This window comes from Cucurbita pepo, chromosome 15, assembly GCF_057944985.1.
Source record: "Cucurbita pepo subsp. pepo isolate OVF chromosome 15, ASM5794498v1, whole genome shotgun sequence".
NCBI classification, from domain to species: Eukaryota; Viridiplantae; Streptophyta; class Magnoliopsida; order Cucurbitales; family Cucurbitaceae; genus Cucurbita; species Cucurbita pepo.
The window spans coordinates 8,835,202-8,849,493 of record NC_141812.1 but is presented as its reverse complement, the minus strand read 5'-3'; the positions used below and the strand labels follow the sequence as shown (position 1 = coordinate 8,849,493).

General features: G+C 36.9%; 2 protein-coding genes across 2 annotated transcripts; both read right to left on the bottom strand.

Moving 5' to 3' along the window:
• Nucleotides 1-6,161: 6,161 nt before the first annotated feature.
• Nucleotides 6,162-6,961, bottom strand: LOC147789273 (pathogenesis-related protein 1-like). The gene has a single exon (XM_087118146.1). The coding sequence runs from the start codon at nucleotides 6,920-6,922 to the stop codon at nucleotides 6,497-6,499; it is 426 nt and encodes a 141-aa protein (XP_086974272.1). The 5' UTR covers nucleotides 6,923-6,961; the 3' UTR covers nucleotides 6,162-6,496.
• Nucleotides 6,962-9,820: 2,859 nt separating this feature from the next.
• On the bottom strand, nucleotides 9,821-10,538 carry LOC147789272 (basic form of pathogenesis-related protein 1-like). Its single transcript, XM_087118164.1, has one exon. The coding sequence runs from the start codon at nucleotides 10,439-10,441 to the stop codon at nucleotides 9,971-9,973; it is 471 nt and encodes a 156-aa protein (XP_086974290.1). The 5' UTR covers nucleotides 10,442-10,538; the 3' UTR covers nucleotides 9,821-9,970.
• Nucleotides 10,539-14,292: the final 3,754 nt, after the last annotated feature.

The following is a 14,292-nucleotide window of genomic DNA, read 5'->3' as shown; positions in this document are numbered from 1 at the left end:
CTAACGTGTTATTGCCACTTGATTTTTGCCTCTATAAGTCATTAATAAAAATAAGAAAGTTATCCGAAAATGTGTAAGTTACCATGGGTACTCTGTTTTATCTCATTTAGGATTCACTTGGCTTCTCGGCTCCAACTTAGGTCTTATATATTTGGAGACCTTCCTACCACATTGGACTTTCAAATTCGTTTTTTACACTTTTGTAGCGTTTGAGGTTATTGTTTAGGTAAGTTGAAATTTGAGGAGTTAATTTCTCAATAGAATTCTAAATTATGATCGTAAAACTACACATGTTATATTGTTTTATGATTTATTGACATGTGTTATGTTATATTTATGCTATGATATATGTAATGTTGTGCTGTGTTGTCAGTTATACTATGATATGATTTTTTTATGTCATGGAATTATGTTAAGTTATCAATGTTATATGATGCATGAATCTCTATGTGCCACACCATGTAAATTACTTTACGCTCGCTCTGTGCCTATATGACATTAGAAAACTGTGAATGTTTGCTGAATCACCGGTGAGAGTTCTCTTATGGTAAATTACAAATAATATGGAAATAGTAATAAAAGGAAAGAATAATAAATGAATGCAATATATTTGCCTTTAATAAGAGGGCAAATATGGGAACCCGTAATGTAAGGTGAATATCTAGATATTTGCCTTATAGTGAACGGTCAACTATCCTTAACACCCCCCGCAAGCTGAGCGTCGGATTTGAACGAACGTAAAGCTTGGATCTGAAAAATTCAAAGAGAGGTCGAGAAATACTCTTTGTGAAGATGTCAACAACTTGAAAATGAGAGGGTACATATTGTGTGCGAAGTTTGCCAGCGATAACAAGTTCTCGAAGAAAATGATAATCTAGTTCAACATGTTTGGCCCGCTTGTGAGAAACGGGATTAGAGCTAAAAAAAAATAGCACTTTTGTTGTCACATAAGAGTAAGGGCTGCTGTGAAATAGGGACCTTGAGGTCATGCAAAAGTGTCACATAAGAGTAAGGGCTGCTGTGAAATAGGGACCTTGAGGTCATGCAAAAGATGCGTAACCCAAGGAAGTTCAGCAGCGGTTGTGGCAAGAGCACGATACTCAGATTCACAGCTGGAGCGTGAGACAGTAGGTTGCTTTTTGGCATTCCAAGAAACCAGATTGTTACCAAGATAAATAGAATAGCCGGATGTAGAACGACGAGTATCGGGACAACCAGCCCAGTCAGCATCCGAATAAGCGACTAGCATACTAGGAACAGTGGATGGACGAAAGGTAAGACCAAAGTGGAGTGTTCCTTTGACATAGCGAAGAATAAGTTTGACAGCAAGAAAGTGATCTGGAGTAGGGGCATGCAAGAATTGACTGACAGAATTGACAGCATAGGCAATATCTGGACGCGTAATAGTCAAGTACTGAAGGGCGCCAACAAGAGATCTGTAGAGAGTAGGATTAGAGAAAGGAGAACCATCAGCAGTCAGGTGTTGAGAAACAACCATGGGAGTGTGAACTGGTTTGCTATCGAGCAACTGAGCACGAGTAAGAATATCTCGAGCATATTTTAACTGACTAATAAAGAGACCATCAGAAGTGGGTGAAACTTCACGACCAAGAAAGTAACTGAGAGAACCCAAATCTTTGGTAGCAAACTCAGAATGAAGCTTGCGAGTAAAGCTGTCAATAAGAGATGAGTTGTTGCCGGTAACAATAATGTCATCAACATAAAGAAGCAAATAGATAATGTTAGATTGCTGATGAAAGACAAAAAGGGACGTGTCAGCGCGACTGCAAGAAAACCCAAGTGTGAGAAGAAATGAGCTAAAACGCTGAAACCAAGCACGAGGAGCTTGCTTTAAACCATAGAGCGCTTTCTTTAATAGACAAACATGAGTGGGAAATCGAGGATCAATATACCCAGGAGGTTGTTCCATATGAACACGTTCAATAAGAGTTCCATTGAGAAAAGCATTCTTGACATCAAGTTGTCGAAGAGGCCATTTATTTGTGACTGCAATAGAAAGCACAACACGGACAGTGGTAGCTTTGACAACCGGACTGAAAGTGTTAGTGTAGTCAAGACCAGGAACCTGATTATAACCTTTGGCAACAAGACGAGCCTTGAAACGCTCGACAGATCCATCAGGCAAATATTTAATACGAAACACCCATTTAGAGCCCACGATGTTGGTGTTGGCAGGGCGAGGAACCAAAGTCCAAGTATCATTTTGTTGTAATGCTCGAATTTCTTCATCCATGGCAGCCACCCAAGCAGGATTCTTAGCCGCAGATTTGAATTCTTTTGGCTCAGTGGATGCAAGAAGAGCAGAAAGAAGTCCAGATGAGCCCAAAATACCAAGATTTGCTGGATGACGAGTCTTGAATATACCAGCTTTGGCTCGTGTGATCATAGGATGAGTGCCCAAAGAAGAGAAATCAACAGGAGGTTCAATAGAGGTCGAATTAGAAGTCGAGGGTGGCAAAGTGGAACCTGCAAGAGAAGTATCAACCTGCACAGACTCATCTACAAGGTCAGAACAAATATCACACGGGGATGAACTGGATCGAGGAGTTTGCGGTGATGAAGTGGTAGGGGGGGATGAATCAATATGATGAAAATGTGGTTCTAAGAAATTTGAAATAGAAATAGAGGAAAGAGGTTGGGTCTGGGAGCTAGGGATAGCAGGAAAGTGGGTTTCATCAAATTGAGCATGACAGGTGATATATAGCTTAGTGGTGGCCGGATCAAGACAGCGGAACCCTTTATGAGCAGGACTATAACCCAAAAAAATACAAGGAATGCTGCGGGGAGAAAGCTTGTTAGGCATATAATCACGCAAATAAGGATAAACACGACAACCAAAGGGATGAAAATTGTCATAATGTGGAGTGTAGCCATAAAGGAGTTCAAAGGGTGACTTACCTCCAAGAAGTGGAGTAGGCAACCGGTTGATAATATAAGCTGCAGTGCTGAAGGCGTCAACCCAAAAACGAGAAGAAAGATGAGAGTGAAAGAGAAGGGACAAGCCAGTCTCAGTCACATGACGATGTTTTCTCTCAGCACGACCATTTTGAGCAGGTGTATATGGACAAGAGAGTTGATGGTGGATGCCAGAATTACGTAAATGAGTTTTGAAACAAGTACTAGTAAATTCGGTACCACCATCGCTTTGAAATACCTTGATACGAGAAGAATATTGATTTTCCACAAATTTTTGAAATTGAAGAAAAATATCAAAAAAATCAGATTTAAATTTTAAAGGGTAAAACCAAGTGAATCGAGAATAATCATCAATAAAAATAACATAATAAAGGAAACCCGAATTTGATTTGACGGGAGAAGGACCCCAAAGATCACAATGAATAAGATCTAACACATGAGACGACCTACGTTCATTGCGGGAATAAGGCAATCGATGACTTTTCGCAAGCTGACAAGTATTACATAATGATGGAGAAGGCAATAAAGACGTAAGAGAAAGATGACCTTTTCTATTTAAAAAAGAAATAACAGAATGATTCACATGACCTAGACGAGCATGCCATAAATCATATGAAGCACGTAAAGATTTGTTTCTAAGGGTTGAAATAAAAGCAGAGTTGCCGCGCTCCAGCACATATAGCCCTCCATCTCTTTTACCGGTTGCCACCACCCTTCCTGTTTGACGATTCTGGATAGTAATAAGATTATTAGTAAATGTAACGGAGAGAGGAAAATCAGACGTTAATTTACTTATGGAAAGAAGATTTTTAGTGAGGTGAGGGACAACCAAGACATCTAACAAGTGAATATTTGGAACAGGAGAAAGAGTACCGGTGTGGGTAATGGGTAGGGATGCACCGTTTCCTACAATCACAGAGTCCTTACCCGTGTAATTTTTAGACTGATCCAAAATAGATGGGTCGACAGTCATATGGGCCGAAGCTCCAGTGTCCAGAAACCAATCAGCAGTATCGGGTCCAGCAATAGAACATGACGTGTTAAAGGCTTCAGCAAGGTGAGCATGAGAAGAATCAGGTCGAACATACCGTTGGTTGCAGCGGTCAGCATAATGGCCCTCTTTGCGGCATATTTGGCAGTGAGGTGGTCGACGACCTTGACTTGAGTGGGTTCGTCCTCGATTAAAAGAGTTGTTTTTGTGAGAATAAGAACGACCTCGCTGGTTGGTAAAGGAAGCAGGGTGGCTTCCATGGGTGCGACCACGATTAGTGACTGTGAATGCTGTAGGAGTGGAGTTAGAGGACTCAAGGGAGAGCTGAAACAACTCAAAACTTTCAGCTTTAGAGACTAAATCTGCAAAACAGGGGATAGAGGTGAGAGCCATCTGAGCAGTAGAAAAAGCTGAAAATTCGGTGCCGAGTCCACGAAGGAACCAGTGCACTTTATCAATGTCCTCGACCGGTCTGCCAATGGCATGAAGTTGGTCACAAATTTTTTTGAAGGCACGGGCATACTCAGCAACAGGTTTGGAGCCACGTTTCATCAACTGCAAGTCATCCTTGAGTCTCAGTTCACGAGCTTTCGACTGATGGCTGAACGTAGTTTCCAACGCAAGCCAAACATCACGTGCAGTAGAGAGACCAACGACAACAGCCATGGCTTCCTCAGTGACAGAGGAGAGCAGGAGACAGAGAAGTCGTTGATCGGCTGCTCTCCATGCCAAATATTTGGGGTTGAGTGTTGAAGAGGTTTCTGGTTCAAAGCGAGGTGGTGGAACCATAGTTCCATCGACATAGCCCAGCATGTCTTGACTCTCAAGGAGAGGGAGAAGTTGGCTTTTCCAAAGAAGATAATTGGAGGAAGAAAGTTTGATGGTGATCATATGGATTAGAGTATTGAAAGGAAGAAGATGATAAGAAGATTCGGAAGCCATAGAGAAGAAAGGATCAGGTTGTTAAACCGAAAGGGCTGTGATACCATGTGAATGTTTGCTAAATCACCACACCTAAATGGGGGTGAGAGTTCTCTTATTTATAATCATTTTCAGGATACAGAAATATGGTAAATTACAAATAATATGGAAATAGTAATAAAAGGAAAGAATAATAAATGAATGCAATATATTTGCCTTTAATAAGAGGGCAAATATGGTAACCATGTAAATTATTGATAATATGAGATTAGAAAACTATGTATTTTACTGGATACACCATGTAAATTACTTTACGCTCGCTCTGTGCCTATATGACATTAGAAAACTATGTATTTTAATCATTGATAATATGAGAAGAATCATGTATGTCTCATATGAACAAGAATGGAAGTATGACTTGCATCTAAATAACGCCATGATATTTTATCGGCTCCTCAACCACATGCTACTTCTTTGTGAACGTTTATGTATAATCTAGATTTGATACCTGTATGACCCCACATTCCTATGCATCCCCTCCGACATGGTTACATTGCTTACTCCTAAAAGTGAAAACTATCTCCACATATCAATACTTCTAGCATACTTTATCCTCACTTTCTTAGAATTGATTCAAGTAAAGCATGCTTCAATTTGGAATTCCTATGATTGAACCACCAAAAAGAAAAGTTTCACAATTATATTGGATGAGGTCACTCCTGTTATGATTATACAATGTGAGAACTATGAAAGAGTTGTCATAAGTTTCACAATTATATTGGATGAGATGAATGATCAGGGTTGTGCCTAGATATATGTGATAGATCGTGTTATCAAGTTAATATGTTGAAACTGTTTAGGACATGAGTTCATATAATATGGAGATAGTTGATAACTACAGGATCGTTTACGCATGATTATCTAACTTTTTCAATATTAGACTCGTTTTTAGAGGTGATTGATCTAGATTAATAAAGATAAATTAAAGCAAACAATGTTATATTTCTTCTCTAGATGGGGGAAGAATCCACACAAATCGAGTTTTTTGAGCAACATATCGAGAGAGAATTGGATTTGGTTAGACAATGTGTGGTTGGTAAACAATGATCGATTTTTTTAGTACAGTACGAAATGTCTTGTCAAATATTTAATTTGATTCTACAGGATCTAGTTTCGTTCAAGTAACGGGTTCTAGCCAATTGAAAGGATCTTCTGATCAATCTCGATCTATCGAAGGAAAATAACCAAAAATCTTTTTGAAAAGGGGATGTCTTAAAAACTTTAAATTTTATGTTTCACTTCTCAAGCGTACTAATGCAACCTATAATAAAGAGAATTTATTTAATAACCGAGGAGAATAAAAGCTTTTTTCATGAACATCACGGACCCAAATGCAATCTAACCCAAACTTTAGGGACCTAAAGTATAACTTTTCTATATTTGACATGCCATAAAAACTATTTAATAACATAAACTAATGCTCATAGCCTCAAAGGAGGAAGACAAAAGAAGCAATAAAAAGAGACCCAATGCTTAAAAGGTGGCTAAATGAGATTGATAAAAAGGGATACACGACCCTTCAAAGCTTCTCTTATTGACTCCAACGTAACTTTAGTGCACGCCCTCTTACTATTAAGGTGACATTCTTCAGTATGGCCATTGACCTTCGTAATTGCCAGGCGGGTCATAGTTGCAGGTGATGAAAGTACCACAACTGTTGCATCTCACTTTTGCACATCCAATTCGAACAGATTTACTCCACACTACTTGAGTGTAGTGGCGACACTCGTTGCCAAGGCACGAGTTGGAGTTATAATCATAAAATTGTTTCTCGTTTACCCACATTTGAACTGCGTCAGTGCATGATAAGGAAGCTCGGTCGGCCGAGCTTCCTGCAAGATTTTCCCCATTAGGCCCATTAGAGTGGACCATCTGGCAATCTTTGGCACGTTGGTTGGCATATTGTCGGGCATAGTTTGCCACAGTTTCATCCCATTGGATGGGTCCAACACCGACTTGTGCACGAGCGGCGTTGTGGGCATCGACAAAGTCTTGAGACATGTCTTGAGCCATAGATCTATGGCAACATGATATTAGTACTCAAGACACAAAGGAGAGAAATGGAGAGGTTGATGAGAGCCATTTTGGGTTATGAGTAGGAAAATGATGAGATATTTGTGTGGGAAAATGGGATGAGAATTGTTGCTATTTATAAGAATGAAAATGTGGAAATTTATGGAGAAATTGTGAGAAAAAATGGGTTGATTGATTATCCAAAAGCAGCCCAAGAGAAATTTCCTTAGCTGGATGACTAAGATCAAGACTTTGCACATGACATTGACTTGGATATAATTATTTTTATTGTTATAATTATTTTTATTATGTTCTATAAGATTGTATACGATTGGAGAGGAGAACGAAACATTCTTTATAAAGGTGTGAAAACTTCTCCCTAACCGATGTGTTTTAAAATCGTGAGGCTGACGGCGATATGTAATGTGCCAAAACAGACAATATCTACTAGTGATGAGAAGACCATTACAAATGGTGTCATAGCCAGACATTGGACGGTGTGTCAGTAAGAATGTTGGCCCTCAAGGGAGTGGATTGCAAGATCTCACATCGGGTGGAGAAGGGAACGAAGTCTTCCTTGTAAGGGCGTGGAAACCTTTCCTTAATGGGCATGTTTTAAAACGTGAGCCTAACAACAATACGTAAAAGATCAAAACGAACAATATCTACTACCGGTGGGTTTAGACAGTTACATATTCAATCTCAATCGTTTACTACTTAGAATTATTATGGAAAGAAAACAAAGTTCAGCACCTGTTGGCTAGCATGCTCTCTGAACCGAACATGAAAATCGTTTTCGATCGTGGAAAAAAAAATACACTTAATCAAATACGTGAACATTTTAAAAGAGGACTCGAGAAAAAACCTGAAAACTGAGATATTGCTAAGTTTCTTTATTAGAAAGACTTGGCAGTCGGGTCTTCGTCTTCTTCACACTGCGTGATTGCCTGCGAGAATTAGAAAAGAGCAAGGCAGACCAAAAAAAAAAAAAAAAAAAAAACAAAGGACATACTTTGATTACTAAGGTTGGGTCCCATGTTCGTGTTTCTCGTTTCTTTCTATGTTCAAATGTCTATAAAAAAAAATTGTACATATAAAACAATTCATAAATTTGATTTAGTTCGAGTTGTTTCGAGTTGTTTGGTTGAATATTTTATTAAAGATGTTTGGAAATATTATGTCCCATGATCAAATAATCGGTGTGGAATGCTATTAGAATTTTATATAAATAACTAATATTTTTCTTTTGCAATTATATCTAACCAATTTATTAGATTTGTTAATTTTAGATGATTAATTATTGCTAGATAGTTTTTGTAGCAAATTTATTGTCTGTTTTGGCCGGTTGTATATCATTGTCAGTCTTACAGTTTTCTTATGGTTCTAAAATGCGTCGTTGAAACTGTGAGGCTGACGACGTTACGTAACTGGCCAAATAAGACAATATCTGCTTACGGTGGATTTAAGTTGTTTCAATAGTATTAGAGTCAGAACATTGAGCGGTGTGTCAACGAGGACGTTAGGCTCTTAAGGGGGTAATTTGTAAGATCCCACATCAATTGAAGAGAAAAATGAGTGTCAATAAGTGGCCTTGAAGGAGGTGGATCGTAAGATTTCACATCGATTGGAAAGAGAAATGAGTGACAACGAGGACGTTGGGTCCTGAAGGGGAGTGGATTGTTAGCTCTCACATCGGTTGGAGAAGGGAACGATACATTTTTTATAGGAGTGTGAAAATCTCTCTACTAGACCCGACTCCTTTTAAAAATCTAAAAGGGAAGCCGAAAGAAAAAGTTCAAAAAAGACAATATCTACTACCAATAAACTTATATGGTTACAAAGTCAAATTATTGGATGAAATTGTAATTTGATTTTCATTCATAATGGAATTTTTAATTTATTCAAGAAAATTATATACTTTTACTTCCGACATAAAATACATATATTTCAAATTTATTATCATTTATCTTTTATTTCTTCTCTCAATCATTTGGGATATGTGCGAATCGTTTGCCTGTAACTATTCAATATCTTTATAAAAAATTAATAGTAGGTAAGAATTTGTGTGGCCGATTCTATTTTAAATTTGATAAATGCATTAAGAAAAAAAAATTTAATAAACAAGAAACCACAACTACAAACAAAACTTATCATATCTAAAAAAAAACAACAAAAATAAAATTAAAAACAAAATAGAAAAAGAAAATCATGCCAAAAAAAATGAGAAATTGAGAAGAGTCGAGAAAAATAAAAAAGTAGAAGAAAAATAAAAATTAACCAAAGCAAAAAAAAAATAGGTGAAAAAAAACAGAACAAAAAAAATGAGAGGTGTACATTGAATCCGACAACACGACACAGTACTATAAGGGTTGGGTTGGGTCAGATAACATTTCAAATTGGATAGGATTAAGGAAACTTTTTAGATCAATCTATAAATTGCAAATTCGTTTGTTGTCTTTGACGGTATCTTTTAAAATCTTTCATGACTATGTAAAAAAATATTAAGAAATCGAAGTTACATTCTAAATAAAGTATGTTGATAAGATATAAGTATGTCAATGATATTCTTGATCTATCGAAAAAGAAGTAGATCAATTACGTTGACATACGTATATCAATTGATATACCAAAAACCCTAAATTTCAAACTTTCGTGTGGTTAGGGTTATTTCTGACTTTTCACCTTTATTATTTTTGTTGAGTCACATTAAATTAAAATGTTGGAATTGTCGGAGTCTAGCTAGTTCGCTACTCTTACTCGATAAATGAAATTTTGAGAACTAGAATCATTGTTGGAGATTGGACACAAGTTTCTTTTGAATATACGTATTTATTTAACTATGATGTTCAATATTTTTAGAGAAACAAGGCAAGGAGAAAGAACAACAAGAACTTACATAAAAACATGTGTTAAGAACAGCCGACATAAACTCTTAAAAACATGTGTGTATTAACACCAACTAATGACAACATCATCATCTCAAGCACCATTTATTTTCAAGAACAAAAGCATATACGAACTTCATTATTATTATTATCATTAGCATACTTAATAAGGCCACTCGCCATCCCAATTGCCTGGAGGATCATAATTGCAAGACACAAACCACCAGCCATTGTTGCATTGAACTCTCGCACACCCAACACGATAAGAGCTTTGCCAAACAACCTGCGTGTAATGAAGACACTCACCTCCAGCACATGCATTAGTGTTGTAACTATAGTAAGGCTTTTCATCAACCCATAGCTTCACTGCAGCTGTGCCAGTGAATCCATTGTTGCCCTTTGCAAGGTTCTCGCCATACGGCCCGTTCGAATGCACCAATTGGCAATCTCCTTTCCTCGAGTTCGCGTATGTTTGAGCGTAGGCGGCTAGAGTTGTGTTCCATACCATGTTTCCGACGCCGACGGCTGATCTGGCTGAGTTATGGTTATTAATGTAATCTTGAGCTGCATTCTGAGCGTCTGATGATTTGACTAAAAGGGTCGAGAGAAGAATAATGAGAGTAAGAATAGTCATCGTTGTTCGAGTTTGGATGAGGAAATGGAAGTAAGGGTAGGGAGATTTATAGTGTGATGGTAATAAAATTGTGAAGGTGGTAAAGTGAGTGAAAGTGGGCATTGCAAGCAAAGGGCTTTTTAAGTGTTAAATGGATGAAATTTGAATCAAGACATCCCCTTTAGACTTTGAAGCTTTGCGGTAGGCGTCGGGTAAGCTATGGAAAGGATTATTTATGGTGAATTTATGCGTTTACCAAGAGAAGTCCCACGTGCTTCTTGGGAATGAGGAAGAAAACCATATGGATTAAGTTTTAGAACATGAATTCTTTGTTTAAAATACTTCATTAAATAAGTGGAAAAGAGTTTGATTACATTTTTTATCTACGGGATAAACTTCAAAGAAGATGTCCGGAAAATGTTGTTCAAATTATTCTAAGATATTGCAATTAATGTTATATTAAAGAAGAATCAAGCTTCATTTATTCATTGACGGTTTACAAATTTTTTGTTGATGATAATCTAGAGCTATACGGCTTTTAACCAAATGCTAAGTTTCTTTGCAATTGTATATAGTTTAGGTTACATGCTTATAAAGAAAGAATGTTTCGTTCTCCCCCCAATCGATGTGGAATCTCACAATCCACCTTGTCTACTGGGGAGAGGTTTCCAAACCCTTATAAAAAATGTTTCGTTCTCCTTCCAACCGATGTAGGATCTCACAATTCACCCCCTTCAGGACCCAACGTCCTCAATAACACTCATCCCCCTTTCCAATCTACCTCTCTTTGGGGCCCTACATCCTCGCTAGACACCGCCTAGTGTCCACCTCCTTTAGGACTCAGCATCCTAACTGGCACACCACCTAGTGTACACCCCCCTTTGGAGCTCAGCATCATCTCCAGCACACCACCTGGCCTCCACCCCCCTTGAGGCTTAGCATCCTTGCTGGTACACCGCCCGATTTCTGGCTCTCATACTATTTTTAACGGTCCAAGTCCACAGCTAGCAGGTATTGTCCTCTTTGTAATTTTTTTTTCGGGTTTCTCCTCAAAGTTTTTAAAACACGTTTTCTAGGAAGATGTTTTCACACCTTTGTAGACCTATGCTTCATTCGAGAGGTGAGAATTTTTTTCTCCTAAGTTCTAGTCTTCAAGTGTTGAGGTATTATTATAACCCTCATAGTCTTTTAGTCCTCATGGAATGTTCGATCTTCATGAACTTAGAGGATTCTTCTAATTTATTTGTCTCTAAATTCTCTTTTAATTTTTCTATCACGATTTCAATATTTCAATCGTTTATGAGTTATCCATGAGTATTATGGGTTTGAACTTTGATGGCCTTTCAGCTTGACTATTCGAGTCTCGGGTTCATTGGCTTTGGGTCCAATCGTTTGAGTTTTACGTCAAATATTAAATGTGTCATTTTGGGCTTATTTGATCAAGGGTTTAAATACCATTATAACTCAATTCGACCAAACAAGACTTACTTGATACTATATCTGTAACGTTATTACTCGGGAATGTCGTTTTTAATTTCAAACTTAATTTAGAATACATTTCAATTTGTATTATTTCAATCTATCACCATTAAAATTTAAAATAAAAATTTCTAAACAAGACTTGGCTTAAATCAATATTGTTTAATGTTCTAAAATAATCTTAAGCTAGACCAAAAACAAAAACCAATTTCATTGGGACAAGTAATTATTATTCTATTAGAAAAATTATATTGCCCCAAAGGGAAGCTTCTAGTAGAGAACAATAACATTGTATAGACTTTGACTCACATGTCTTGGCGACTTGGTTGTCAACTCCTACATATACATGTTAAATTATTATGATCTAATTCCAAAAGCCTTTGCTTATGATCGTGGATCGAACAAATTTTTCACACTCTTGGCGTAATTCAATTGGTTAAGGTATAAACAATGAAGAATTTAGGGTTTTAAATTTTTTATCCGAAAAAAAAAAATCTATAGTATTATCGATAATATAATTTTGCCTAGTTCTTAGAGAATTCGATTAACAATTTCTTAAGCTTAAATGGGTAATCGTTTGACTTAAAATTTTGAAAAGTTTACGTTGATGACACATTTATGCTCAAAGTTGTGTCTAATTTGGCGTCAATTTTGACTTGTACATGATAACAACACGCTCCTTGTGAAAATCTCACATTGGTTGGAGAGGAAAACGAAACACCCTCTATAAGGGTGTAGAAACATTTCCACAACAGACATGTTTTAAAGCTTTGGAGGGGAAGCCTGAGAGGGAAAGCCAAAAGAGGACAATATCTGCTAGCGGTGGATCTGGGCCGTTACAAATGGTATCAGAGTCAGACATCAGGCTGTGTGCAAACAAGGAGGAAGGATTTATTGGGGGTCCCATACGATTGGAGAAAGGAACGAGTACCAGCGAGGACATTGGGCCCCGAAGGGGGTGGATTGTGAGAATCTCATATTGGTTGGGGAGGAGAACGAAACACCTTCTATAAGGGTGTGGAAATCTTTCCCTAGCAAACGCGTTTTAAAGCTTTGGAGGGAAAGCCCGAAAGGAAAAGCCTAAAGAGGACAATATTTACTAGCCATGGATATGAGTCGTTACACTTCTAGTTCTACCCTATTTAGCTCGGTCACGTCAAGACTATCGGGATATTTCAAGCAACGATCTTTCTAAACTCTTGCAAAGGTTCTATCACAAATAACATTCTTCATCCTAGCACTCAAATTTCTTTTATTATTTGTCATCTTGTTCATACAAATTTCAATATATGTCAAAATAATTTGAGGTTGGCTCCAAATCCATTCAATTTAGAGATAGTCTTTGTTATTCTTTTCCTCTTTCTTAAATGGTTAATTATTAGCTTTCATATTTTTCCAAGGAAAAAATGTACAAGTTTTATCTTTCAAAGTTAGGCTAATTCTAATCTCACGATCAAAGAAAACAATTGAAAAGTCAAGAGAAATACACGAGTATAATACAGCCTCCGCCTTCTTTTCGTCCACTATTTTTCTTATTTATTTATTTATTTCATTTCCGTTCTGAGTTCAGTCAAGTCAGTTCAGTCAAGTCGAGACATTTTTTAGATTCAACTTAATTGGTCTGCTACTAAATTTTTTCAATTCGAACAACTTTCATTAAATAATGAATTCAACTCAACCCAACCATAAATTTTTTGTAAACGGAGTTCATCAGGACCGTTTATTCAATTTTTTTGTTTTGAAAAAAAAAATTAATATATTAATTTGTTTATTTTCAAATATTTTAACCTTTCAAATACTTAGTTGTTTAGTTTAACTCGATCTAATTTTAGAGTAACTCATGAACCAAACCAATTGATAAAGTTTTTCATTTATTTGAACCTAACTTAACTCAAATAAGTTCATAACCCAACACAAAAATAGTACATTGGGTTGAGTTGATGACGTTTTTTTAACATTCTATATCAGCTTAATTTTATAGATGATTTTGGGCTGATTTTTTTATTTTAACATAGAGCGGAGAAATTCGAACATTAACCTTTTAATCAAAGTAGTTGCTCACGAGAGTGGGAGAATTTAAACCTCTAACAATTTAGTCGAGAATAATGTTTTTACGACGACTTAGTGCACATGTTTTTGTCTCATTTCCAAGCATGATTAGTGACCCAAAGCCTCCACAAGTTTGTCCAAGGCCATTTTTGTTTGCTTTCTAGAAAAATCAATCTTGGCTTATTCTCCCTTTCGTGTACTAACTCATGTCGTATTCAAAGCTATTGTAGTTTCACGTTTTCGATTTTGCAATAGCTATATCAACATCGAGAATTACCACCTTAGGTCCTAATTTGTTAATTGTTTAGATTTTAATTTTCAATTTTTTAAATTAAGCTCGTAAA